Source organism: Hemitrygon akajei, chromosome 1, assembly GCF_048418815.1.
Source record: "Hemitrygon akajei chromosome 1, sHemAka1.3, whole genome shotgun sequence".
NCBI lineage: Eukaryota > Metazoa > Chordata > Chondrichthyes > Myliobatiformes > Dasyatidae > Hemitrygon > Hemitrygon akajei.
The window spans coordinates 172,839,373-172,867,197 of record NC_133124.1 but is presented as its reverse complement, the minus strand read 5'-3'; the positions used below and the strand labels follow the sequence as shown (position 1 = coordinate 172,867,197).

General features: G+C 52.2%; 2 protein-coding genes across 8 annotated transcripts; both read left to right on the top strand.

Annotated features, from left to right (window-relative positions):
- Window positions 1-2,221: 2,221 nt before the first annotated feature.
- Window positions 2,222-7,686, top strand: LOC140732376 (endogenous retrovirus group 3 member 1 Env polyprotein-like). Its single transcript, XM_073054933.1, has 2 exons — window positions 2,222-2,715; window positions 5,365-7,686. Exon 2 carries the CDS (start codon window positions 6,117-6,119, stop codon window positions 7,266-7,268), a length of 1,152 nt encoding a protein of 383 aa, XP_072911034.1. The 5' UTR covers window positions 2,222-2,715; window positions 5,365-6,116; the 3' UTR covers window positions 7,269-7,686.
- Window positions 7,687-8,397: 711 nt separating this feature from the next.
- LOC140732416 (high affinity cGMP-specific 3',5'-cyclic phosphodiesterase 9A-like) lies at window positions 8,398-27,622 on the top strand. Of its 7 annotated transcripts, XM_073055100.1 has the most exons (17): window positions 8,398-8,994; window positions 11,498-11,568; window positions 11,821-11,898; window positions 12,250-12,290; window positions 12,893-12,947; window positions 13,769-13,839; window positions 15,345-15,420; window positions 16,145-16,226; window positions 16,883-16,957; window positions 18,363-18,449; window positions 19,188-19,292; window positions 19,616-19,698; window positions 20,460-20,616; window positions 21,756-21,848; window positions 23,004-23,108; window positions 25,418-25,546; window positions 26,172-27,622. In XM_073055100.1, the coding sequence occupies exons 1-17, from the start codon at window positions 8,926-8,928 to the stop codon at window positions 26,304-26,306; spliced, it is 1,512 nt and encodes a 503-aa protein (XP_072911201.1). In that variant the 5' UTR covers window positions 8,398-8,925; the 3' UTR covers window positions 26,307-27,622. The 7 variants fall into 7 exon arrangements, with proteins under 7 accessions (XP_072911201.1, XP_072911148.1, XP_072911163.1 ...); XM_073055047.1 differs by lacking the exon at window positions 23,004-23,108; XM_073055062.1 differs by lacking the exons at window positions 11,498-11,568; window positions 23,004-23,108.
- The last annotated feature ends 203 nt before the right edge of the window (window positions 27,623-27,825 follow it).

Below are 27,825 nucleotides of genomic sequence, written 5' to 3'. Positions count from 1 at the left end.
CTGATGGCTCCTCCATCACGGATCCTGACGAAATCAATATAGAAGTCCGCTCATTCTGTCGGTCCTTATTCTCACCAGAACCGTCAAATGCAGAGGCGTGCACTGAGGTCTGGGAAGATTTGCCTAAGGTCAGCCCAGAGGACGCAGCGCGTCTGGACGCTCCCCTAACTCGGAAGGAGCTGTCTATTGCCCTTCGACAACTCCGCAGGGGTAAATCCCCTGGCTTAGATGGACTGTATGTGGAGTTTTATCTGGCTTTTTGGGATGTCCTGGGGGATGATTACAGCATTGTTCTAGAGGAGAGCCTAGCCAGCGGGGAAATGCCCCTCTCATGGCGAAGAGCTGTTGTGGTCCCACTGCCCAAGAAGGGAGACCTCCGCCTGCTAAAGAACCGGCGCCCGGTCTCCCTCTTGTGCGCGGACTACAAGATCTTCACCCGGGCAATAGCCAACAGTCTTGGTTGGGTATTGAGATAAATGATCCATCCTGAGCAATCTTACACAGTCCCCACGCTGCTCTATCCAGGACAATGTCCATCTAGTACGGGACCTGATCCACCTGCTCCAGGAAACCGGGTCCCCGGCAACGTTTCCCTCTCTCTTGACCAGGAGAAGGCATTTGACCGGGTAGACCACAGTTTTCTGGTGGCCACTCTGCAGGCTTTTGGGCTCGGACCATACTTTGTGGCCCGAGTTCGGCTCCTATACTCTGCCGCTGAGTCCCTTGTTAAGGTCAATGGATCACTGGCAATGCCCATTCCCTTCAGAAGAGGAGTTCGTCAGCGGTGTCCATGTCCGGTCAATTGTACGCGATCTGTATCGAGCCATTCCTGAGCCTTCTTCGGCGAAGGCTGACAGGTCTGGTTCTGTGTGAACCGGACATGAGGTCATCCTCTCTGCCTAGCCGATTATGTACTCCTCATGATGACAGTTCCCAATGACCCGAGGTTCCAGTGACCACACAACTTGAGCCGTCACTCCTCGACACCCACAATCCCATTCAGGGATACAAGTAGGAGGTACCTGTATGGGTTGCTGCTCCACACCCTCCACTTCCTAGCCCTTGTCCACCGTCCCGACACGCCATGGCGGGCCGACTTTCCACCTGGAGGTGAGGGGAGTCCCGAATGGAAGTCCCTTTACGAGGGAGTTCTTCCCATGAAGAACATGGGCTGGAGGCTGCTGCATAGAGCAGTGCCCTGTAATAAGTTATTTAGTTTGTACACGGATCTCCCAGCCGCAAGGAGGAGACCTTGTACCAAATGTAACTGGAGTGTGCGAGGCTGCAGCCCCTTTTTGCGTCTCTGCGTGGGCTGCTTCTCGCCGTCTGGATACACTTTAGCCCCACCCTATTTATATATGGTCATCCAGTAAGGAGGGGACATGGAGGGATGAGGATGTCCTTGTCAACTTGCTCCTGGGGCTGGCGAGATCAGCCATCCGTTGGTCTAAGAAACGAGTGGCGGAGGGTTCCGCCTGGGCAAACTGTCTGGCAATGTTTAGAGGGTACATTCGTGCCCCGGTAGGTATTCAGAAGGAGCACGCGCTGTCGGCAGCGACCTTAGGGGCGTTCCGGGATCGTGGGCTTCTCGTGGGGGGAAGGGGGGGGGGAGAAGGTGGAGGTTTAGTACTGTCATTTTCAGAGATGGAAACATATTAGTTTACTGTGTATTCTCTATTTGTAGAGTATTAATTGTGTTAGCTACAGGTCTGTGTATATTGTAGCACTGAATTTTAGAAAGATATTTTGTGAAATACAGGGGTCAGATACAGAGTGAAACTTCCTCCACACAGTCCTGTGGTCAGACATAGAGTGAAACTCCCCCCACACAGTCCTGGGGTCAGACACAGATTGAAACTCCCCCCACACAGTCCTGGGGTCAGACACAGAGCGAAACTCCCTCCACACAGTCCTGTGGTCAGACACAGAGTGAAGCTCCCTCGACACCGACCCATCACACACTCACATGGTCAGACACAGTGAAACCCCCTCTACACAGTCCTGGGGTCAGACACAGAGTGAAACCCCCTCCACACAGTCCTGGGGTCAGACACAGAGTGAAACCCCCTCCACACAGTCCTGGGGTCAGACACAGAGTGTAAGATTCAAAATTAAGATGTGCGTTTCTGAAAGAGGTCTGGATTAAAGTCAAAGGACAAATGTGATTTAATTATGTCTAGGGACAAATGTGATTTAATTATGTCTGCAGAAGCCCTGACAAGATTAACTGTTTGTGGAATCATTGAAGTCCTGAGATATGGACTATTGTTTTACAGAAACGTGTAAAAAAACAACTCCAAATATGGAATGGGAAAACACTGTGTACCTCCTGAGTCAGGGAGGGGGGTGGTAAGGAAGAAGGATAAAACCTGCTGCCCTGTAAGGTTCAGGGTTCCCTTCTCTGAGGGGGCCCAGCTCTGCAGAACTGTTAATAAACTTTGTTTCCTTGAATTTGTCTTGAAGCCATTATTCGGGAGCGTGACTCGTTTCTGACAACTTGGGGTGCTCGTCCGGGATCCACACTCCAGCCGTGAGGGGGGCAAGCAAGGACATCGGAGAAGGTGCACCCTGCCGAGTTCGGCAGTCCCTGATTCCTTGCTCGTCGCCCCGCGCGGCTTGAGCGAGTGATATCCGGCGGACTCAAGGAAACAAAGAGGGGTTGTCGAGGCAGTTGAGACAGTGAGCGATCGAGTAATTTCTGTGCACAGGACCCAGGTAAGAAATTAAATTCCTGTAGAGACGTAGTACACGAGAATCGTGGAACTGCGGGGTTCCTGCAGGTGATTTCTCCTGTAGAGACGTAGTACACGAGAATTGTGGAACTGCGGGGTGCCTGCAGGTGAATTCCTGGGCGATCGCGGGAATACAGGTTCCGGAATTGGACAGGAGTGACCGAGCTAGGTGGGTCACATTCAAATTAAATTCCTGCAGAGACGTAGTGCACGAGAATTCTGGAATTACGGGGTGCCTGCGGGTGGATTGGAACTGGGCAAGTCCTCGAGATGGGGAATAAGGGGTCTAAGAGAGACAAGGGTAAAGGAAATCCAGGCGCCAATGATGAAAAATACCCCGGGGTACCCCCTGATAGTCCATTGGGACGGATGCTAGAAAATTGGGATTACGGGAGGCGAAAAGGGAAGTCAATGAGAAGGATGATACAGTACTGTGAATTCTGGTCCCGCCAGCCGATCCAAGGGTCGGCTGTGTGGTGGCCTAAGTTCGGGTCTAGCGAGGATTGGGTACAACAAGCCCTTAATCTGTACGTGAATTCAAAACCTAACGTTAAACCCGAAGAAAGTGATTACGTCCTATGCTGGTTACCAACGACAAATAGTTATAAATTGAAAATGATAAATGAAGGGGGACAGAAAAAGAATACATGCGAGGTGCTCGACCACCTGCCGCCCCATATGTGCCCCCTACCGCTCCGCAAATTGAAGACCCTGAGACGGAGGTTGGCCAACAGCTGATTCGTGTTGAATTTGTATCGAAAGCATGGCCAGATAAAAAAAAACTGGAAAAACTAGAAGATTGGAATACTAAACCCTTAAGTGAACTACTTAGGGAGGCACAGAAAGTGTTTGTAAGAAGGGACGAAGAGAAACAAAAGAAGACGGCAAGGATAATGGTCCAGACAGTGCGACAAGTAACCGCAGATAGTAGAGAGAGACAGGGACCATGGTTGGATCGAGGTAGTAGCCAGGAGCAAGGAGGAGGGCTAAGGAAGGCTTTAAGATGTTTTCACTGCAACGAAGAGGGACACTTCAGGCGCGAGTGCCCCAGATACCGACGGGAAGTGCGCTCGTATGCCATGATGGAAGATGAAGACTAGGGATGTCGTGGGTTCCACCCCTTGGGGATGAATTATCGGCAGGAACCCCTGGTAAATTTAAAGGTAGGTCCCCAAGGGTCAGATACAACCTTTATGGTAGATTCAGGTGCCGAAAGATCTAGCGTAATCCAGATACCTCCCGGTGCCCGAACTGGAACAAAGGTAATGGGAGTATCCGGTATTGGAGGCAAAATAATACAAGTACCTGTTATAGAAAACGTGAAAATTGAACATGAGGATAGGGTAACGGGACAGGACCTACTTTTGTTACCCTCTGCGAGATTCAACCTGCTCGGGCGGGATCTGCAAGTCAGGCTAGGCATCAGGACTGTGCCCAGGAACGGGAAGATAATGGTACAGCTGTTTGCCCTCAGGGAAGAAGACGATAGGAAAATAAGCCCGGAGGTATGGTACCAGGAAGGGAACCGGGGGGGTTTGAACGTTCCCCCTTGCAAATCTCACTATTACCTAACAGTTCGCCAGTACGGAGAAAACAGTACCCTATTTCAATGGAAGGAAGAAAAGGGCTGCAGCCGGTGATTGAAGGACTGATCGCTGACGGACTACTGGAGGAATGTATGTCACCATAAAATACCCCAATGCTCCCGGTGCGAAAGCCAGATGGGACTTATCGGATGGTACAAGACCTGCCGGGCCTAAATGCAGTAGTCCAAACCCGATACCCGGTAGTGCCCAACCCTTACACACTGATGAGTAAGATCTCCCCTGACCATGAATGGTTCAGTGTAATAGATCTAAAAGACGCCTTCTGGAGTTGCCCGCTAGAAGAGAGCAGTCGTGACATGTTTGCGTTCAAATGGGAAAATCCTACGACGGGGCGGAAAAGACAACTCCGTTAGACGGTCCTGCCACAGGGGTTCACCGAATCACCTAACCTATTTGGGCAGGCCTTGGAGCAAGTACTAGCGGAATTCCAATGTGCTCCAGAGAGCCAACTGCTACAGTATGTGGACGATCTATTACTATCCGGGCCAACACAGGAAGGGGTGCAGGAAGACACCATCAGACTACTGAACTTCCTGGGGAAGCAGGGGCTACGGGTCTCAAAGAAAAAGTTACAATTTGTAGAAAAGGAAGTAAGGTATCTGGGACACCGGGTCAGTAAAGGACAGCGATGCATTACCCCAGAAAGGATAGCTGGAATAACGGGAATGTCACTACCACGTACCAAGAAGGAGATACGCACCAGTTAATTTGTGATGCACTGAGTATCCAATGGAAATACCATACCCCATGGCATCCCCAGAGTTCGGGACGAGTAGAAAGAATGAACAGCACCCTAAAGGCACAACTGACCAAGTTGATGTTAGAAACCAAACTACCATGGACTAAGTGTCTCCCTATTGCCCTTTTAAGAATACGAACAGTGCCCCGCAAGGACATAGGAATATCCCCATATGAGATGTTGTTCGGACTCCCGTATTGGAATAAGGTGGAAGGGTACCCCACGCAACAAGGGGGTGATATCTTTGTAAGGGACTATTTACTGGCACTATCTCGTTCCTTTGCAGAACTGCGGAAAAAGGGTCTCTTGGCCCAGACTCCGCCGCTCGACTTTGCTTTACATCAGATCGTGCCTGGAGATTGGGTTCTGGTAAGGACCTGGAAGCCGGAGAAGTTACAGCCACAGTGGGAAGGCCCTTTCCAGGTCCTGCTAACAACAGAGGCGGCTGTACGGACAAAAGAAAAAGGGTGGACACACGCATCCAGGGTAAAAGGACCGGTGAAGCCCGAAAGCCGCACTGAGTGGACCTGTGTTCCCGGTGAAGAACCGTTGGTAGTGAGGCTAAAAAGGCAGCAAAAATGAACTCTATGTGGACTGTAACATTATTGACTGTAATATATTTGATTCTATATGTCGGGGAAATTGAAGGGAAATGTGACAAGTGCAGAACCGTGGTACGAGTGGGGCAGAGGGTGTTCCCAGGATAATTTGTGTCCCACTCGCATGTGAATGATCGATGCTATGATCTAAGCAAGAGAGAAACATGTTGGGAGAATAGTAAACCTTATTACCAAGTCTATAATAAAGGATACATGGGACAGGGGGGGACCATGAGAAGTCTCAGCTGTCCCAGGAAAGACCGGTGGTTGTGTATAAACAAGGAAGGCGGCAGTGGTCTCCACGGACCCGTCTATATATCAGGAGATAGAGAAAGATATAGTCCTCCCCGATGTTAAAGAGAACCTCTTTATAAACTTAGCGACTCGGATTGCCACGAGCCTAAATGTGAGTGGTTGTTGGGTCTGTGGAGGACCACACATGAGTGAACAGTGGCCGTGGACGGGTGAGAGCTTGAGTGTGTGGGAATTGCTTGCGCACAATTGGACAAATGTCCCAGACCGGAAGAAGCAAAGGTGGAAATTGACCAATTACCCGGAGGGACAAGTATGTGTTGAAAGGAAAGGGAAAGTAAAGGTGGGAGAAAGTCCCTGTCGAAGCATTAAATTAGCAAAGAGGGAAGGTAATGTTACCTGGTGGCCAGAGGAGCCAGCATGGTACATAACCAGAGAACCGAATGGCAGTTGCGAGGCCGTAGGAAACGGCTCTAAATTCTGGAAGTGCAGCGGAACGAATCCGTACGAAGGGGTCCCCAGGGTCAGGGAAGTATGGAAGGAAGCAAAGAAAGGAGGATTTGCCCAAGAGGGGTTATTCTGGATCTGCGGTAATCAGGCGTATACCAAACTACCGTGGGATTGGGTGGGTGTTTGCTTCCTGGGTCTCATAAGACCAGAGTTCTTCCTCCTGCCTCAGGAGGGTGACCGGAAGCTGGGAATTAAGCTGTTTGATTCATTAAGGAGAGAAACACGGGAGGTAAAGGTGGGCAAGTGGGGTGATGAGTGGCCACCGGCTCGCATCATTGAATACTATGGGCCAGCGACCTGGGCCCAGGATGGGTCGTGGGGGTATCGCACTCCTGTCTACATGTTAAACCGAATTATTAGACTGCAGGCGGTGGTGGAAGTGATAACCAATCAAACGGCACTGGCATTGGAGCTGTTGGCAAAACAGCAGAGCCAGATGCGAACAGCAATATACCAGAACAGGCTGGCTGTGGATTACCTATTGGCCTCTGAAGGCGGGGTATGTGGGAAGTTCAATCTTACAAACTGTTGCCTTAAGATAGACGACAGTGGAAAGGCTGTGTTAAAAATATCTGACAAAATTCGGAAGCTGGCCCACATGCCAGTACAAACCTGGAGATCCCTGGGGAACATGAGTTGGCTAGATGGGCTACTAGGAGGGAGCTGGTGGCGTACCGCTTTCCTCGTAGCAGGCGGGGGTCTAATGATTCTCTTGATCCTGCCGTGCTTGATTCCTTGTATACAGGCACTGGTCAGGCGTAACGTGTCCCAGCTCCAGGCAGTAGCGACATCCCAACATGGGACGAATGAGCTAAAGATTATGCTATGAAAGAAGAAAGTTGACCCTCACGGGGGGGGGGGCAGAGGAAGGGTGGTGGGCCCCCTGGGGGTGAGAGAAATGCTAGTTGAAACGCACATCTTAAAAAGAAAAACAGGGTGGAATTGTAAGATTCAAAATTAAGATGTGCGTTTCTGAAAGAGGTCTGGATTAAAGTCAAAGGACAAATGTGATTTAATTATGTCTAGGGACAAATGTGATTTAATTATGTCTGGGTTAAAGTCTGTAAACAAATGTGATTTAATTATGAATGCAGAAGCCCTGACAAGATTAACTGTTTGTGGAATCATTGAAGTCCTGAGATATGGACTATTGTTTTACAGAAACGTGTAAAAAAACAACTCCAAATATGGAATGGGATAACACTGTGTACCTCCCGAGTCAGGGAGGGGGGTGGTAAGGAAGAAGGATAAAACCTGCTGCCCTGTAAGGTTCAGGGTTCCCTTCTCTGAGGGGCCCAGCTCTGCAGAACTGTTAATAAACTTTGTTTCCTTGAATTTGTCTTGAAGCCATTATTCGGGAGCGTGGCTCGTTTCTGACACAGAGTGAAACCCCCTCCACACAGTCCTGGGGTCAGACACAGAGTGAAACCCCCTCCACACAGTCCTGGGGTCAGACACAGAGTGAAACTCCCTCCACACAGTCCTGGGGTCAGACACAGAGTGAAACTCCCTCATCGTTGTCCCATCACACCCTCTCGGGACAGGGAAATCACAGTTTATTGATTCTGTCTCCCTCGAGTTAAGCTAAGAAGGTTCGGGCTTTGGAAAGAAATGTGGACACACATGCAGCGTGTAAATACAGGTCAGCGGGGAGGCTGCTGAGAGGTTTCTGTGATGTTAATTAGTCTGTCTATTAATACCTCGGCTTTGAGGACTGATTTGCATCTGCTGAGGATTAAACCCCTGTGATGCAGACACGGTGACACACTCTCCCCCAAACCCAGCACCCCGGCATGGCAGGCTTCAGGACTGAACCCGTTCAATGAACATCTACGGGTTCTGATCGAGCAGCCGTCCCCGAGCTCCCAGAGGCAGAGAGAAGAGATGATAATGAGCCGATGATGAATATTTTCCATCCCTCAGACGCCAAGGACTGGGTTACCCTGGAAACTGGGTTGCAGAGAGGTTGTAATCAGCTCATGAGAGAGGCAGAGAGGAGAAGGTGGGAGAGAGAAGAAAACAGTTTGCGATCAGTGTGAGAGAGAGGGCAGAGAGAGAAAGAAAGAGTGAGAGAGGGGGCAGAGGTGGAGAAATAGTGATAGAGATAGCGAGGAAAGCATATTGAGTTTGCTGAGAGATTGTAATCATTTTGTGTGAGAGGCAGAGAGAGAGGGAGTGGGAGGCAGTGTAAGTGGCAGAGAGTGAGAGAAAGAGAGAGACAACGAGTGTGTGAGATGGGGAGAGCAAACACCATAGTTATTGAGAAGTTGTAATCAGTTTGTGATCGATAGAGAGACGGAGTGAGTGAGAGAGAGAGGGAGAGAGAAAGAGAAGGCAGAAGGAAGGGAGGGAGAGAGAGGAAGGGGAGGGTGGGAGAGAGAGAGAGAAAGAAGGCAGAGGGAGGAAGAGCAGAAGAGACTCGGAGATCCCAGCTTTGTATTGGATTTCCGCGAGGGTTGTTCTGGAGCACGGTTCTCTGAGACACTATGGGATCTGCCCCTTCCGCAGCCCTGTCCAAGCTCATTCACCTGGAGGTGGATGGAAGGATTCAAAAGGTAGGATTATTGTCCAATGGTTTCTCACTTCATCCCTCATTATCAGTGCCCAGAAACAGCTCATCCTTTGAAGGAATAGCGTACGCCCTTATCCAGAACTGGGTTCGCGGGATAGGAATCCTACCATAACATGGATATGTATGGTGGGACGGTATGGAGGAAAATTCACTCTGCGTCTGACTCCGGGAGTGTGTGATGGGACAGTGTGGAGGGACCTTCACTCCGTGTCTAACCTCGAGAGTGTGTGATCGATTGGTGTGGAGGGAGCTTTGCTCTGTTTCTGACCACAGGAGTGTGAGTTGGGACGGTATGGAGGGAGCTTCATTCTGTATCTCATCCTAGAAATCTGTGATGGTGTGGTGGAAGTTCCACTTGGTGTCTGACCTCGGGAACGTGTGATGGGATATTTGAAACATTGATCTCTAGTGGTGGTCCTAGACTGGGAAGAAGATTGGTAATTTCCTTGAAACCCAGGAGGTGGCCATAAGGCCCATCCTAACTGTGACGGTGCACGGAGCAGTCCCATTCCGACACGGAATTTACACGTAACCGGTTTTCCTCGCAGTCACAGTCTGAGAGCTGGGTCAGTAACTGAGACAAAGGCTCCCCTGTCTTGTCAAAATGTTCTGGCAGCTCGTCATTTGCGCTGCCGGGGTGACTGATCCCACTCCACGCCGAGGGTCCCTCCTGATCCCGGGAAACCTCTCCAGCCTGTTCTGTCTCTCCCATCGCCAGCCAGTAGTGAGGCCATTCGGCCCGTCCCTCTCATTCCAGCCTTTGAAATAGCCTTTCCAATCAGACTCCCATCTCCTTCTCCCGATGTTTATTCTCCATTGGGAATCTCCCACCCGATCTGTTTCCGTTGCACTTCCCCCTCCTTTCAGACAGAACATTATCTTACTTTCACCTCTCCACTGTAAATGTTCTACCCCCGCAGATACTCCACCATTTTGTTTTTGCTCCGATCACATCATCGTCCCCAGGAGTGGATATTTCCCATTGCTAAACCCGGGAATCCAGGAAGGAGGCGCTTCAGCCGGCTCAGAGTCCGTGCTAGCTCTTTATCAATCCCATCATTCCCACCTTCTGTTCCTGAACCAGTCATCAAATGGAACAACCTTCTTCCACACATCCAATCCCAATGGGCCGTGGGTTTGCTCATCTCCGAAGGTGAATTGTGACATGAATAATTCGTGTCCCAGAATTTATTCCGGGCATGTGTGAAATGATCCACTTCGGGAGATCAATATGTGGAATACTGTGTTGACAGGGTTGTTAAGGAGATGCTTGGTGTTTTGGCATTCATTAGTCACGGGATTGAGCTCTGGAGCCGCCAGGTGATATTGCAGCTCGATAAAACTCTGATTAAAACACACTGGAGTATTGTGTTCACTTCTGGTCGCCTCAATTTAGGAAGGATGTGGAAGCCAAGGGAATTTACCAGGATGCTGCCTGGATTAGACAGCATGTCTTCTGATGATAGATTGAGTGAACTAGGGCTTTTCTCTTTGGAGCAAAGGGGAATGAGACTTCACAGAGGGGTACGATATGATAAGTGGTATGTATGGAGTGGACAGCAGTGACTTTGTCTCGAATGTGCCGCCTGGTGGAGGCAGATACGACAGAGGTGGTTAATAGTCAATTAGACAGGTGCAGGAATGTGCAGACAATGGAGAGATGTGGGGAGAAGGAGTTGGGTGACATCAGTTTTAATAGTTTGGCACAATATGGTGGGTGGAAGAACCTTTTCCAGTGTGGTACTGTTATCCTTGGCTCCAAGGGGATATTTTCAATCACCTCTGGTCTCCCTGCCAGAGTCAAACACTCTCGTCCCGGGAAACATTCCGGTAAACCACTCCTGTATCCTCTCACAAGCTCCCAGAGTGTATTTCCCTGAATTGCACCAAGTCATTTCAGGCTGGTATAACTAAGCCCAATGTGCTTATGCCTGGGGAGGGGGGTGTGCTGGGTCGGGACTTAGAAAAACCAGTGCGGCCCCTCTCCAGCCTGTTAGAAGACAGCAGCAGCGGAGGGAGAGGAGAGGGAGATCGTTCAGCCGAATGACCCTGACACAGAAGCAGAGGAAGCGGCGATTTGGCTCCATGACCCAATGAACACTCGGCAGAGGTCCAAAAGCAGTTCCAGGGGCTCTGCCCTATCCATGCATCCACCTCCCCAGGACTGAACCCTAGAACACTTGCCCCATGTGTGATGAGGCAGACCAGCACAGAGATGACTGTCGTGACTGCCTCTTCCCTCCTCCTCTCCCCCTCTCCCCTTCCCCTCCTCCCCCTCTCCCCTGCTCCTCTCCCCTCTTTTCCTACCTCTCCTCCATTCTTCCACTTTCCCTCCTCTCTCTTCCTCACCCTCCTCCCTTCCTTACTCTCTCCCCTCATTCCCCTCTCCATCCCCCCTCCTCTTCCTCCCCTCCCCATCCTCACCTCTCCCTCTCCCCCATCTTCTTCTGTTCTGCCCTTCCTCCCTCCCCCTCCCTCTATTCCAGGTGATCTTCAGCCGCTTATCCAGTCTGTCCGACGTCCGGGATCTCTTGTGTGCCGCTGCTGGGCTTCTCAGGTCAGTCGGGCCGCTTGGCGCAGCGACTAACTCCCCGCTCCTCAGTCAGAGGGTGGCACGTTCGAATCCGTACGTCTTAGCACCGAGGTCTGTGCTGGGGGAGGAGTAGTGAGGGGGGGGAGCGCTACGGGAAGCGGGGTGTGGAGGGAGCACTGTGGGACTGACCGCTAAGAGGGAGTACTGTGGGAGGGAGTTTTATGGAAAGCTGAGGCGGAGTCTGCTCTGATTCTCAGATCTTCTCTTCCTATCCAGAGGGGGCACGCTGTCCTTGTTTGACCACAAGGGGTCGCCGGTGACCATTGATCCTGAGATGCCAGCCAATCCCAAGAGGTAGGATTCGACGGTCAAGGGCATCGGGATGTTTGGGAATATCCTTGGAATGAGGAGATGACTGAGTTTACAATGGACAGGTTTAGTCGAGATTTAATCCCAGAGGCCTGGGTTCGATCCGGCCCCTCACGCAACGTTCCCTCCCTCCTCACTATCTGTATGGAGTTTGTCAGTGGACTGTGGCTGGAGATTCATTTTGGGGAGAGTGTCTGTGGGCTGTGGGAGGGCATTCAGTGGGTGAGGGGGGAATTGGTGATGGGGAGTGCGGAGTGTCTGTGGGAGGAGATTCAGACGGTGGGGGCAGTGTTCAGCAAAGTGACGGATATTAATTATGAAATATTTGTTTTATAGTTCACCATATAAGGTTGTTGTTACATCATCAGGGCCCTCAGGTAAACAATTTTTAAATGTTAAATTCTTCCCTGTATCAGGCCCTCACTGGCCCAGACCAGCGTTTTGCCCATCACTCTATCCCCGTCGCTTCTCGGGCCGTAGCATCAGGGCTCGATACGGCAACTGCTCTGCCCGTGACCGCAAGGAACTACAGAGAGTTGGACACAGCTGAGTACATCGCAGGCACCAACTTCCCTTCCAAGGACTCTGTTTACATTTCCCTCTGCCTTGGTGAAGCAGCCAGCGTGATCAATGACCCATCCATCCCCAGACATTCTGTCTCCTCCCCTCTCCCATCGGGCAGAAGATACAAAAGCCTGAAAGCATGTACCACCGGGCTCAAAGACAACTTCTACCTCACTGTCATAAGATTATTGAACAGTCCCCTAGTGCAATAAGATGGACACTTGACCTCACAATCTACCTTGTACCTTGCCGTCTGCCTGACTGCGCTTCCTGGGCAATTGTAACTGATACTGTTTTACCCTTGCACTATGTCGATGCACTGATGTGAGGAAACGATCTGTGTAGACAGAATGTAACATCACTGTACCTCGGCACTTGTGACAATAACAAGCTGATTTATTGATTTCACTCACAGACAGAGAGGTCCTCCTACAGAAATTCTGCACTGATGTCACCGTCCAGCTCTCCAGGTACTGGATTGAGAACAGCGGAAAGCGGGAACGTGATTACCGGCGCTCTCTGTCCCCTTCATCGCTGACGGTCCCCGTTGCCTCTGGTGGCCAGGCCCACAAGACCACAAGACAGAGAATTCTGCTCCGCTATCCCATCATGGCTGATTTATTTTCCCTCTCAACTCCATGGACATCAGGAGACTGGAGAGACCAGATAGTCTGAGACTGTTTACCCTGGAGCAGTGGAAGCTGAGGGGTGACCTAGCAGAGGTCTATAGGATTTGTGGGAAACATGTAGGGGAGACAGTTTTACCTTGTTAATGGATCCCCAAGCATGATAAAATGGACTCCTGACCTCACAATCTACCTCGTTGTAGCCCTTGTCTTCCTGCACTGCACTTTCTCCGTGACTGTAACACTTTATTCTGCATTTTGTTATTGTTTTTCATTTTTAATGCTTTTTTCATGTATGGGTATCAAAACCAAGGGGGCAGAGGGTGGAAGGGTAAAGTCCATCTGAGGGGTAATTGCTTTCACACAGGACATTAAAATCATTCTTACACAGAGAGGGGTTGTTTATCTGGAACGGGCTGTCAGAGAACATCTTCTGTTCCGTGTGTTCTCCCTGAACCTCCCCTCATCCCTCACCATATCTTCAGGCCGTGTAGGTCTTTGATGCAAAATGACATCTTTCACCGTGCATATCAATGATTTGTTGTTACATGTGACAAATAAAGCCAATCTTTAATCTTAATCTTTTTGCACTCCCCCCCTTGATTTCTTGGAAAATTCCCTCTATACCCTCTCTCCTCACTGCCTCCCTCCCTTCCCCTCTGCAGGTACCTGAGGGTGGACGAAATCGAGAGCGAGATTCGGAATAAGCTGGCTGTCTTGGAGAGACGGGTGGAGGGTGAGTGATGTTTGTGCACCCCTGCACATCCGACCATGGTCTCCATCCCCCTCCTCAGTGACTGGGGGAGGGGGGGAACATGACATTTCCACAGTAACATCATGCAGCTACCCCCTCCTCTTTCATACTGTCCCTCACTACTTATCCTCCTCACCCTTGTTCTGCCTCCCTACCTCGTTCGTGTCCCTGTCCTTCTTTGAGAGACGCTTGAGCTCTCTCAACCTTTCCTCATAAGACATGCTCTCTAATCCAGGCAACATCCTGATAAATCCCCTCTGCATCCTCTCTGAAGTTTCCACATTCTTCCTATAAAGAAGTGACCAGAACTGAACACAGTTCTCCAAGTGGGGTCTAACCAGAGTTTTATAGAGCAGCAACATCACCCTGCAACTCTTGAACCCAACTCAATCCCCCCACTGATGAAGGCCAACACACCACAAGCCTTCTTAAAAACCACTCGGATGTTCCTATTAAATCTCGCCCCTTTCACCCCAAACATCTGGTCCAGTGGTTCCAAACCTGGGGTCCATGGAGCCTCGGCTAAGGGTAGGGGTCCATAGCATAAAAAAGGTTGGGAACCGCAGCTGTAGTTCTTGGTTCTCTAACCCTGGCAAAAAGTTTCATCGTAATTACACACCTCATGATTTTCTACACCTCTATAATTTCACCCTACAGTCTCCTACGCTCAAAGGAATGACTTCCTAATCTGCCAGGAGTGTTCCTATCACTCAAGGCCTTGAGTCCCGGCAATATTCCCATAGACGTCTGCCTTCTTTCTAGCTTAACGGTAGTTTTTCTATAACGGGATGACTAAAACGGTACACAATATTCAAAGCGGAGCCTTAACAACGTTTGGTGCATCTGTAACATTACGTCCGACTCCAGTACTCAGTGCCCTAACTGATGAAGGCCGGTGTTTAGAAGGACGATGGGTGAACTCACTGAACCTTCTCAGATCCTGAGGGGACAGGGAAGGGGAGATAGTTTCCCCAGTGGGAATGTCTCTCGATTGAGGGGACAGAGTTATCAGAACTGGGGCGGGGGGAATCATTTAATACTGTGATGGGTAGGGGCCAGCAAATCTCAAAGATGGCTAAAATGTCATAATTCCCCGTGCTGACCCATGCCTTAAGCTCGGCCGCCTTTCCTACAACACTCCTTGCACTGAAACACGCGCAGCTCAGAACACCAGTCCCACCACGCTCAACCTTTTGATTCGTGACTTTGTAACATCTTTCTTCACAACATTTGCGATTAGTAATTTCGTGATTAGTAAGGGTGTTAAAGGTTACGGGGAGAAGGCGAGAGAACGGGATAGAGAGGGATAGTAAATCAGCCGTGTCCGAATGGCGGATCGGGTCAGCCCACACGCCGACGCTCCGGTTCGATCGCTCCCCGTGATCGTTGCCCTCCTCCGTGGGCGTCCTCAGCACAGGCTGATCCCAGGATCCCACCGACCCGGAAGACGAGGCGGTTAATCGGGAATGGCTTGGATTGTGTTGCAGTGGAGAGCGGGAGGAGAGCCGAGATCGCCAAGTGTCGGGGGGAGATCGAGAGGCTGCGGGAAGAGCTTGCCAAGAGGTAGGAGGTACACAAGAGGCCAGCCTCCGTCCGATCCATGTCCTCAGGCTGAATTCTTCCCTCTCATTGGGCCGGATCAGCATTTATCGGCTCCCTCTCGCCTCCCTCAAAGGTGGGGCTGAGTCGCCCCTTCGAACCGCCGCAGTCCACGGTACTGTGGGGGAGAGAGGGAGTCCCAGGGTTCAGACCCGGCGACGGTGAAGGAATGACACACAGATTTCCGAGTGGGAGTAGAGGAGGGGGCAAACTGTCCCCACAGACATAAAGCTGCCCTCATCCTTCTGGGTAGTAAGAGGTGCGGTTGTAGATACTGTCCGAGTAGCCCGGGCGGCTAACAGCAGAGTGTTCTGTAGACGCTGCACACTGCAGCCGTGGTGGGCCAGTGGCAGAGGGTGAGGGTGAGGTGTTTAGGGTGGGTAGGTGCGGTGCTGATTGACCGGCCTACCCTGTTCTGGGCGGTATTGAGCTCCTCGAGAGGTGATGGACAACCGTGGGTCACCAGCGTCCGAAAAAATAACCTCGACAGAATTTTCTCAGCAATTCCGAGAACATCCTGGAAATGTGGGGCGAGGTCGCCAGTGTTGGACAGAGGGAAGGGGACACACGGAGGGAGGGACTGAGGCTCAGGGTGAGTGGACACTAGTCGACGAGTAACATTGTGAAGGGTCGTGGGATTGGGGTGAGGAATGAATGTTGAAAGCTGATCTGTCTCTCTCTCCCTCAGATCCCTCTGGATTTGTGACTCCCCGTGTCCCCCTGCCAGCAGGAGGCTCACCCCTCGCCGTGACGTTCCCTCATATCCCAAGGTAAGAACGCCCTCTCCCAATGTCTTCAGTCACTCCTCCTAGTCTCTGTGACCTTCTCCAGCACATAGAACCTTCCTTGTCTATGTAAACTCCTCCTACCCCTCCACCCCTCCCCATCTCTATACCCCTTCCAGCCCCCGCACACCTCCCAGTCTTTGTAACCCCTCCAGCTCCTATACCCCTCTCTGTTTCTGTGAACTGCTCTTCCTGCCAGCCCGCCCCTCACTGAGTGGGGAGCGCAACACTGTGGGAGGGGGGGCTGTGAGGAGGGAGCGTGGGCTGTGGGAGGGGTGGTTAGGAGGGTGCAACGCGCTGCAGGAGGGGCACTGAGGAGGAAAGCTCACACTTTCTCCAGATGAGACGTTAATCCAAGGCCCGGTCTGTGCATGTTAAAGTCCCACAGTCACAAATGGGGAGTCTGGGATGGGTGGGGGAGTGTTTCTCTCTGGGGTCCCAGAATGCTGTTTATGAGATCTTACTGAGCGGTGTTTCCGTCTGCATAGACATAGGTATGTGCTTCTGTGAAGAGGCGCCAGGCCAGGGGTGGGGTGTGTGGTTTGGTGGGGCGGAGGTTTAAGACACGCATGTGGCTTTGACGTGGAGATGTTGCTCTCATACACTGACCTCCTGTTCCTCCTTGTGCCTCTCCCTCCCAGTACACCCTCTCTCCAGAGACCATCGAGGCACTGAAGAAGCCAACCTTCGACATCTGGCAGTGGGCTCCCAACGAGGTAGGCATCGGGAATTTCAGAGGCGGAGCTTGTGAGCACAGCAAGAGTCCATCACCGGGCCATGAGGTGCAGTTCCTCATCGAGTCCCACTCCATGGGGGATTCCCTGTTTGAACACAATGTTATTGTACTTGGCCAACTCTGCTTGGAATTTTTATTGGCTTGTTATTGTCACGTGCACTGAGATACAGTGAAAAGCTCGTGTTGCATACTGTTCATACAGATCAGATCACTACACAGTGCATTGAGCTGGATCAAGGCAAAACAATAACAACGCAGAATAAAGTGTAGAAGCTACCAAACGAGTGCAGTGCAGGAATACGATAAAGTGCAAGATCATAACGAGGGAGATTGTGAGCTCAAAAATCCACCTTATCACATAAAAGGTCCACTCTAGAGTCTGAAAATCGTAAGATAGAAATTGTCCTTGAGCTTGGTGGTGTATGCTTTCAGGGTTTTGTACCATCTGCCCGATGGAAGAGGAAATGTCCTGGATGGGTGTGGTCTTTGATTCTGCTGTCACCTCTCCCTGTCCCAATCTATGAAATGTACATAACCTGTCACCTCTCTTCCCCAGTCTCTCAAATGTACAAAACCTGTCACCTCTCTTCCCCAGTCTCTCAACACAACCCATGTCACTACCCCCCTAGTCCGTCAAATGTACACAACCTCTCTCCCCAGTCACTCAATCCTGTCTTTCTCTCACCCATCTCCCCAATCACTCGTTTTCATCAGTTTCTCTTTACCCCTTCTCTTTCTCTTTTAATTCTGTTGTGCTCTCTATCTCCCTCCCCTCCCCAATTCCCTCACTCACTGCAGCTCTCTCTCCCTTCCCTCCCACCCTCTCTCCATCTATTGCTTCATTCACATGATCACTTTCTCCCAAATATTCATCACTCTCTCATTATTTCCTGTCTCTCTCTTTCTTGTCATTTCAATTTCTTAAATCTCTCTCCATTCTCTCATTCCCTGCATCTCATTCTCTACAATTTCTCAGCTTTGCTGCATTCTCTCTTTCTGTCTGTCTGTCTGTCTGTCTGTCTCTCTCTCTCTCTCTCTCTCACTCTCTCTCTCACTCTCACTCTCTCTCTCTGTCTCTCTCTCACTCTCTCTCTGTCTCTCTCTCACTGACTCACTCTCTCTCTCACTCTCTCTCTCTCACTCTCACTCTCTCTCTCTCTCTCTCACTCCTCTCTCTCTCTCGTTTGCATCCTCAGATCTGCTCTCACACCATTTCTCCCCACCCCCTTTCAAGCAGAGAGTCCCAGACCACAACAGCTTCCCCCAGGAAATGTCGGCTCCAGCCCCGGTGGGTTATGTTGGGGATGAGGAGGACTGGGGAGAAGAGGGAAGATTGGGGGTGGGATGGGGGTCTGGATCTGGATGTGTTTCTGCTCTCCCCACAGATGCTGAGTTGTATCGAGTACATGTTCCACAGACTGGGCCTGGTCAACCAGTTTAACATCAATGCCATCACTCTGAAGCGATGGCTGGTAGGTATCCTCTCCTCATCCACCCCTCCCAGGAACCATTCATCCACAAGATCCCCATCCCAAACCCTTCCTGTCCAGCTGGCTAATGCCCCTCCCTCTGTCTGCTACACCTCCCTCATCTCACTCCTCATGTTTCTCCTGATTCATCTCTCTCTCCCTCTCTCCTTTTCCCATCCATCTCTCTGTGAAAGAGTTGGGGGAGTGGGGCAGGGCTCTCAATTATTATATATTTCTGTATTCTTCTCTGATCTCTCTTAATTTTTCCCTCTAATGCCTCTCCCTCTATTTTCTCTCTTTCTTCTTCCCTATCTCTTCATCTGCATCCTTCCCCTTACCCTTCCAGACGTACTGAGATGGGATGGCGATGCGTGCCGGAGGGGGTCACAGAGATGGTAAGGGGTGCAGAGGCCGGCGGGGGTGACAGAGATGCAGGGGCTAATGGGGTTGAAGGGGGTTACAGGGACAGGAGATGGGGAGGGGTTAATTGGTTCTGTTTGATGAGGTTGAACCCAGTGATGGAACAGAGGGATCCTCCCCTGATCCCACCACAAACCGCTCCCATCCCGATCCCACTGGGGGCTCGTTGATGTTGGACAGAGGGAGGGTAGTTAGGGGCCGAGGAGGGGAGGGTACACAGCCCCTGATGGAGGGATTGGACAAGTATGAGGCCGGAGCACCAGCAGGAACCTGATGGACCGAAGGGTCTGTAACAGTCTGCACCCTCTCTCTGTGCCACAGCTGAGCGTCCAGGAGAACTACAGGGAGAATCCGTTCCACAACTTCCGCCACTCCTTCTGCGTCACCCAGACGATGCATGGCATGATCCAACTGTGTGAGCTGCAGGTGGGTGTATGGGAGCACGTTCCGACCATCCTGTCTGTACTAGCCCTCTGTAACGATCACTTCGGTCAAGTTCACTCCTACAGAGTAGCACTCCTTCCCCACTGCACCCTCCTCATTGCCCCTTCCTCCTCACCACCCCTCCACCACACTCCCTCCTCACTGTCCCTCCCACAGCACTCCCTCCTCACACTCCCCCCTGATTTGGAGGTGTTGGAGAGATGTTGGGGGCAGAGAGCCCCAGTTGGGTGACGTGTTGTGGTGGGAAAGGGGGAGGTGTGAGCCCAGACGTACACTGACCCCGTCCTTCTCCCTCGTCATCTCAGGCCCGGCTGAAACCCATTGAGATCTTGATCCTGATGACCTCCGCTGTCTGCCACGACCTGGATCACCCCGGGCTTAACAACACGTGAGTCTGAGTGCCCAGCCCCAGGGGTCACTCCGAGCTGGTATTTCCAGTCCAACGCCAGCCTTGATCCCGATTCCCCCGTCTCCCAACAACAGCTCCAGTGAGTACACCAAATGCTCCTCAAACATCAACCTTTTCATTCTCAGAATCATTCTCATAAACCTCCTCTGGAACCTCTCCAGTGGCAGCTTATCCTTCCGTAGCTAAAGGGCACAAAACTGCTCACAGTGCTCCAAGTGCGGTCTGGCCAATGTTTTATAAAACCTCAGCATTACCTCATTGCTTTTATAGTCTAGTTCGCTGAAAATGAATGCTAATATTCCGATTGCCTTCCTTACTTCCGACTCCACCTGCAAGTTAACCTTCACAGAACCCTCACAAGGATTCCCAAGTCCCTTTGCACCTCCAATTGCTGAATTCACTCCCAATTTCGAAATTTGTCTACGCCTTTATTTCTTCTACCAGAATATATGGCTGTACACAATGCTACACTCTTCCATCTGGCATTTCTTTGCCCATTCTCCTAATCTGTCTAAGTCCTTCTGCAGACAGCCTGCTTCCTCAACAATACGTGCTCCTCCACCTATCTTCGTTCAGTCTGCAAACGTGGCCACAAAGCCAACAATTCCATCATCCCAATAATTGACACTTAACGTGATGCCGAGCTCGCTGCAGAGGAGAGATGCCGCTGATGACTGTCCCCACTCTCAGTCTAAGGGTTGGACTCTTGCCCCCCCCCACCCCACACCACCCCCAAATAGATACCAGGTCAATGCTCAGACCGATCTGGCACGTCGCTACGGCAACCACTCCCCCCTGGAACAGCATCACTGCACCGTGGCCTTCCAGATACTCTCAGAGCCCAACTGTGACATCTTCGCTGGGACAGAGTCGGGAGTCTCGGAGGAGATCCGGAAGGTGAGACATTCTGCAGGGGTTGGCGGGGTAGGGGAGGAGAGGTGGCGACACCGACAAAGGGAAATGCAGGAGGGGGCCGCAGGAAGTGGGAAAAAGCTCACTTCGAAGATTACGGGGTGGGTAGCTCTCGGGAGGGGGATGGGAGGGGGTAAGGATGATCCAACGTCTTCCAGATTTCCACAGACATCGCAGGATATTTCAGGGAGTGACTGATCCTTCAAAGATACTGAAATAGTCCAAACACTGAAAACCAACAAGGAAGAACCAGACAAGGCTCGCTACAAAAATTGGTCTGACAAGGTAGCAATGGGACAGGAGATGGGACATTATGTTACAGCTGTAGAAGTCATTGGGGAGACCACACTTGGAGTTTTGAGTGTATTTCTGGTCGCCCAGCTATAGGAAGGATATCATGAAGCTGGAGAAGGTGGAGGAAAGTTCTGCTCGAGAACATCTTCCCGACAACACGGTAACCAACACTGTACCCAACACTCTAAAGGTGGCCTCACCAAACTCAGAATCAGGGTTATTGTCACTGAAATGTCATGAAATTTACTTTCTGTACACACAACACATAAAATGACTATAAATAACAAATAAAGAATGCAAATGAGGTCGTGTTTGTAGACTGATGACAGAGGGGATGACGATGTTTCTGAATTGAAAAGTGTGGGACTTCAGGTACCTGTACTTGCTCTCTGATAGCAGAAATGGGAAGATGGCATGTCCTGGCTGGCGAGGGTCCTCAATGATGGATGTGTCTTCTTGAGGCATTGCATTATGAAGATGTCCGTGACGGTGGGGAGGGTTGTGTCGGTGATGGTGGGGTGGGTTGAGTCCGTGACGAAGGGGGTGGGGGTTGTCTCTGTGACGGTGGGGAGGGTTGTGTCGGTGACGGTGGGGAGGGTCGTGTCGGTGACGGTGGGGAGGGTCGTGTCGGTGATGGTGGTGGGGAGGGTCGTGTCCGTGATGGATCTGACTGTGTCTACGACCCTCTGCAGCCTCTTGTGATCCATGTGTTGGAGCCTCCACACCGGGTGGCAATGCAACCAGTCCGAATGCTCTGTTACAGGGAGAGTTGGTGGGTGAGCCACGTGTTTGTATACGGGAGGGGCTCTGACCTTCTCCCTTCCCCCCAGGGGATGACGGAGCTGATCTTGGCCACAGACATGGCGAGGCACGGGGACATCATGGATGCGTTCGACGACCAGAACCAGGAACACGTCCGGCTGGTCAGTACCGAGACCCCAGGGCACTCTGGACAGCTGAAGGCAGAGAGGAGGGGGGCACAAAGACAGCGAGGGGTGTAGGGGTCAGAGGGGTTAATAAAGATGGGATGGGTAGAGGAACTGGAGGGTGGAAGGAGTGGCAGAGATGGAAAGGTGTGTAGGGGTTAGAGGGCTCACAGAGACGGGGAGTGTGTTGGAACTGGAAGGAATCACAGAGACAGGGAGGGGTGTAAGGGAGGGAGTGAGCCACAGAGACGGGGAGGGGTGTAAGGGAGGGAGTGGGTCACAGAGACAGGGAGGGGTGTAAGGGAGGTAATGAACCACAGAGACAGGGAGGGGTGTAAGGGAGGGAGTGGGCCACAGAGACGGGGAGGGGTGTAAGGGAGGGAGTGGGCCACAGAGACGGGGAGGGGTGTAAGGGAGGGAGTGGGCCACAGAGACGGGGAGGAGTGTAAGGGAGGGAGTGGGCCACAGAGACGGGGAGGGGTGTAAGGGAGGGAGTGGGCCACAGAGACGGGGAGGTGTGTAAGGGAGGGAGTGGGCCACAGAGACGGGGAGGGGTGTAAGGGAGGGAGTGGGCCACAGAGACGGGGAGGGTTGTAGAATCCAGCGGCAGGGAGGGAGGTGACATGGAGACTGGGAATGTTGGGGCCATAGGCGGTGATAGAGATGGGGATACACACTCAATGTTCTTGCTAATTGGAATTGGTTTATTATTGTCACATACAGAGATACAGTGAATCGCACACTTCATACAGATCAGATCATTACACAGTGCATTCAGCTGGAATAAGGTCAGACAATAACCGATTGCAGAACAGAGTGTAACAGCTACAAGGAGAGTGCCGTGCAGGTAGACAATGAGGTGCACGGCCTTGACCTGGATTGTGAGGTCGAGTCCATTCATCGTACGAGAGGTCTACTCAAGAGTCTGATAACTGAAGGGTGGAATCTGTTTGAGCCTGGTGGGACGTGTCTTCCGAGGAAGCTTTACCTTCCCCAGGGGTGTGGCGGGAAGGTTTGACGATGAGGGACTGTCTGGGGCCAGGCATCACTGTGTTAACAAGTTGGGTAGAGGGGTGGGAATGGGCTACCCGCGACTTGTCGACGTCCTCCTTCTCCGCAGCTCACTAACACCCTCGTCCTCCCTGTCGACAGCTGGAACAAGTACTGATCAAATGCTGTGACACCTCCAACGAGGTGCGGCCCACCCAGGTCTCTGAGCCCTGGCTCGACTGTTTGTTACAGGAGTACTTCATGCAGGTGGATGGTGGTGGGAAGGAGTGAGGCAGGAGCACCTCGCTGTGGGGAGGGAGTGTCGCACTCAGTAAGGGGCAGTGGGGAGGAGAGTGTCATGGGGGGGGGCAGAGGGATGGGAGAGTTGTGGTCAGGAGGAAGCATCAGAATAGTGGTGGTGAGGAGGGAGCGTTATGGGAGGGGAATGAGGAGGAAGTGCTGTGGGAGAGGCAGTGAGCAGGGACTGCTCTGGGAGGAGCCGTAAGCAGGGAGCACTATGGGAGGGGCAATGAGGAGGGAATGCTGTGGGAGGGGCATTGAGGAGGGAGCGCTGTGGGAGGAGCGGTGAGGAGGGAGTGCTGTGGGAGGAGCGGTGAGGAGGGAGTGCTGTGGGAGGAGTGGTGAGGAGGGAGTGCTGTGGGAGGAGCGGTGAGGAGGGAGTGCTGTGGGAGGAGCGATGAGGAGGGAGTGCTGTGGGAGGAGTGGTGAGGAGGGAGCGTTGTGGGAGGAGCGGTGAGGAGGTAATGCTGTGGGAGGAGTGGTGAGGAGGGAGTGCTGTGGGAGGAGCGGTGAGGAGGGAGTGCTGTGGGAGGAGCGGTGAGGAGGGAGCGTTGTGGGAGGAGCGGTGAGGAGGTAATGCTGTGGGAGGAGTGGTGAGGAGGGAGTGCTGTGGGAGGAGTGGTGAGGAGGGAGTGCTGTGGGAGGATGGGTGAGGAGGGAGTGCTGTGGGAAGAGCAGTGAGGAGGGAGTGTTGTGGGAGGGATGGTGAGGAGGGAGTGTTGTGGGAGGAGTGGTGAGGAGGGAGTGCTGTGAGAGGAGCGGTGAGGAGGGAGTGTTGTGGGAGGAGCGGTGAGGAGGGAGTGTTTTGGGAGGAGTGATGAGGAGGGAGTGCTGTGGGAGGAGTGGTGAGGAGGCAGTGCTGTGAGAGGAGCGGTGAGGAGGGAGTGCTGTGAGGAGGGAGTGTTGTGGGAGGAACGGTGAGGAGGGAGCGCTGTGGGAGGAGTGGTGAGGAGGGAGTGCTGTGGGAGGAGTGGTGAGGAGGGAGTGCTGTGAGGAGCGGTGAGGAGGGAGTGTTGTGGGAGGGACGGTGAGGAGGGAGTGCTGTGGGAGGAGTGGTGAGGAGGGAGTGCTGTGGGAGGAGTGGTGAGGAGGGAGTGCTGTGGGAGGGACGGTGAGGAGGGAGTGCTGTGGGAGGAGCGGTGAGGAGGGAGTGTTGTGGGAGGGACGGTGAGGAGGGAGTGCTGTGGGAGGAGTGGTGAGGAGGGAGTGCTGTGGGAGGGACGGTGAGGAGGGAGTGTTGTGGGAGGGACGGTGAGGAGGGAGTGCTGTGGGAGGAGTGGTGAGGAGGGAGTGTTGTGGGAGGAGTGGTGAGGAGGGAGTGCTGTGAGGAGCGGTGAGGAGGGAGTGTTGTGGGAGGGACAGTGAGGAGGGAGTGCTGTGGGAGGAGCGGTGAGGAGGGAGTGTTGTGGGAGGGACGGTGAGGAGGGAGTGCTGTGGGAGGAGTGGTGAGGAGGGAGTGCTGTGGGAGGAACGGTGAGGAGGGAGCGCTGTGGGAGGAGTGGTGAGGAGGGAGTGCTGTGGGAGGAGCGGTGAGGAGGGAGTGCTGTGGGAGGAGCGGTGAGGAGGGAGTGCTGTGGGAGGAACGGTGAGGAGGGAGTGCTGTGGGAGGGGCGGTGAGGAGGGAGTGCTGTGGGAGGGGCGGTGAGGAGGGAGTGCTGTGGGAGGAGCGGTGAGGAGGTAATGCTGTGGGAGGAACGGTGAGGAGGGAGTGCTGTGGGAGGAGCGGTGAGGAGGGAGTGCTGTGGGTGGGCAATGAGGAGGGAGTGCTGTGGGAGGAGCGGTGAGGAGGTAATGCTGTGGGAGGAACGGTGAGGAGGGAGTGCTGTGGGAGGAGTGGTGAGGAGGGAGTGCTGTGGGAGGAGCGGTGAGGAGGGAGTGCTGTGGGTGGGCAATGAGGAGGGAGTGCTGTGGGAGGAGCGGTGAGGAGGGAGTGCTGTGGGAGGAGTGGTGAGGAGGGAGTGCTGTGGGAGGAGCGGTGAGGAGGTAATGCTGTGGGAGGAACGGTGAGGAGGGAGTGCTGTGGGAGGAGTGGTGAGGAGGGAGTGCTGTGGGAGCGGCGGTGAGGAGGTAGTGCTGTGGGAGGAGCGGTGAGGAGGGAGTGCTGTGGGAGGAGTGGTGAGGAGGGAGTGCTGTGGGAGGAGCGGTGAGGAGGGAGTGTTGTGGGAGGAGTGGTGAGGATGGAGCGCTGTGGGAGGGGCGGTGAGGAGGGAAGGGATGCCTCGCTGTCAGGGGAGGTTCGGTCTCTATCACTGCTGATGCAGTTGGACCTGTTCCAGGGAGACCGGGAGAAGTCGGAGGGTTTACCAGTGTCGCCCTTCATGGACCGGGACCGAGTGTGGAAATCTCACACACAGAGCGCATTCATCACTTCCACCCTCATGCCCATGTTCGAGTCCTTGACCAAGGTAACGGGGGTGAGAGTGGTGGGGGGGTGAATTCACTAGGGGAGCGGGAATCAGGCTCATACTGAATGCGGAGGGGGAAGGGAGCAGGTCTTCACCCTCTCTGCATCCCATCCCCTGCCGCTCCTACCCTGCCCTCTTGAGGCTCAATCTCTTGACGATGTACTCAGTGGAGGGGACAGTTCTGCCATGGTGGAGTGGAGCTGGCTGAGGTTACAGTCCTCTGCTGCCTCTTGTGATCCACCATAACAGGTAGTGATGCAGCCAGTCAGAATGTTCTCCACCATACATCTATTAAAAAAACTGTTGAGTATTTGGTGAGATACCAAATCTCTTCAAAATATAAACAGTGGTATTGTCTTTGAGATAAGAATATAGACCCCTCTGCCCCAACACCCCTCTGTATCTCTGTGACACCCCTCTAACTCCTACATCCCTCCTCGTCTCCATGATCCCCCTCTCGCCCCTCCCCCCCTCCCCATCTCCGAAACCCCGAGCTTGAATTCCTGGGAATATTATCAGGAGATACCTTGTGATTGTGATAGGATGACCGGGAATGCCAACAGAGGGGAACGTGAGTCCGAATCTGCTCCCAGGATGTGACGGGACGTTGTCTCCTCTCTTCCAGCTCTTCCCCCAGCTGGAGGAGGTGATGCTGCAACCCCTCAGGCTGGCGAGGGATCGTTACCAGCAGCTCGGAGAGGGGGAGATGGCGAGACTGGAGGTGCCCTCGGAGCCCACCGTGGCATCAGTCTCCATCTGACGGGACAGTGGCATTTTCCTCTCTTGGGGGTGGGGGTGGGTTGGAGGTTTGGCTAAGGGGGATGGTATAGAATGGGCAGAGCACTCACTCTCTCACAAACACTCTCACTCTCACTCACACCCCCAGTCACTCACACTCCCAGGGCACAGCGTTGTGCAGACTAACTCTTTCCAGATCCTTTTGAACATCAACACTAACCAATCTCCCACAATTTAACAAATACTTTGCTCTCTGTTCTGTGCTTTAGTGGATGTCTCCAAACATCTCCACATTATAATCTCTCCTCTGTGTTCTCACCCACTCTCAGCACGCCCTCTCCTGAAGCTCTGAATATCCTCCCTTCCCCCTCCCTCCCCCAATGGCACTGGAGCGTAGTGTTGAGCACGAGGCTTTACAGTACCAGTGACCTGGGTTCAATTCCCAGAGCTGTCTCTGAGGAGTTTGCATGTTCTCCCCATGAACGTGTGGGTTTCCTCCCACAAGCCAAAGCCCTACCAGGTAGATGAATTGCTGGTTGTAAGTTGTCCTGTGATCAGTCGAGGGTTAAATTGGGGGTGCTGGGTGGTGTGGCTTTAAGGGGCAGAAGGGCCTATTCCGCGCTGTGCCTCAATAAGTCAATAAAAACTCCCGATCTCAGCCAGTCTAATCAGGTCAGCGACCTGTCAGCAGTCCTTATCATGAATTATCGTAAATATCCTGGAAAAACTTGCCCAAGATACTGAAAATATTGTGTGAACACACATAATGCTCCTCAGACAGGATGAAGAGGTCAATACTCCCCAATGCCATTAGGCTTTACAATTCAACTGCCAGGACTTAAGAACTTTTTTTTTTTTAAAGCTATTATTAATGCTTTTTGAGTTAGTGATTTAGATGCATATCATATTATTACTGAGTTAAGTATTGTATGTAAGGAGTTTTTGCTACAACAAGTGTATGGGACATTGGAAAAATGTTGAATTTCCCCATGGGGATGAATAAAGTATCTATCTATCTATCTATCTATCTATAACCCAGTATAATAAATATCAGTGAGAAGCCTCACTGGCTCCCGTATTGTTAATCAGCCTCAGATACGGGAAATGTTGCAAACCAGTCCCTCTGAAAACTGCAAACACTGAACCAGCCCCTCTGAATACCGTAAATATTGTAAACCAAAGTCCGAAGTTGCGGGTGAATTTATTAACGTGCTGTACGTTACCACAGAGCACCTTGAGATCCATTTCTTTGCAGGCATTTACGGAAAAAGAAATACCACAGAATTTAGGAAATGCTGTATGTGGAGACTGCAAACAACCAAGGTGCAAAAGAAGAAAAAACTGTACAAATAAAAAATAATCCTGACTAAAGGGGTTGTAAAGAGTCATTGAAAGTGAGTCTGTAGCTCATAGAATCAGCTGAGTGTGGAGGGGAGTGAAGTTATCCACGCTGGTTCAGGAGTTGATGGTTGCAGGGGATTAACTGTTCCTGAACTTGGTGTTGTGGGATCTAACCAGTCTCACTGTCAAAATATTATGGA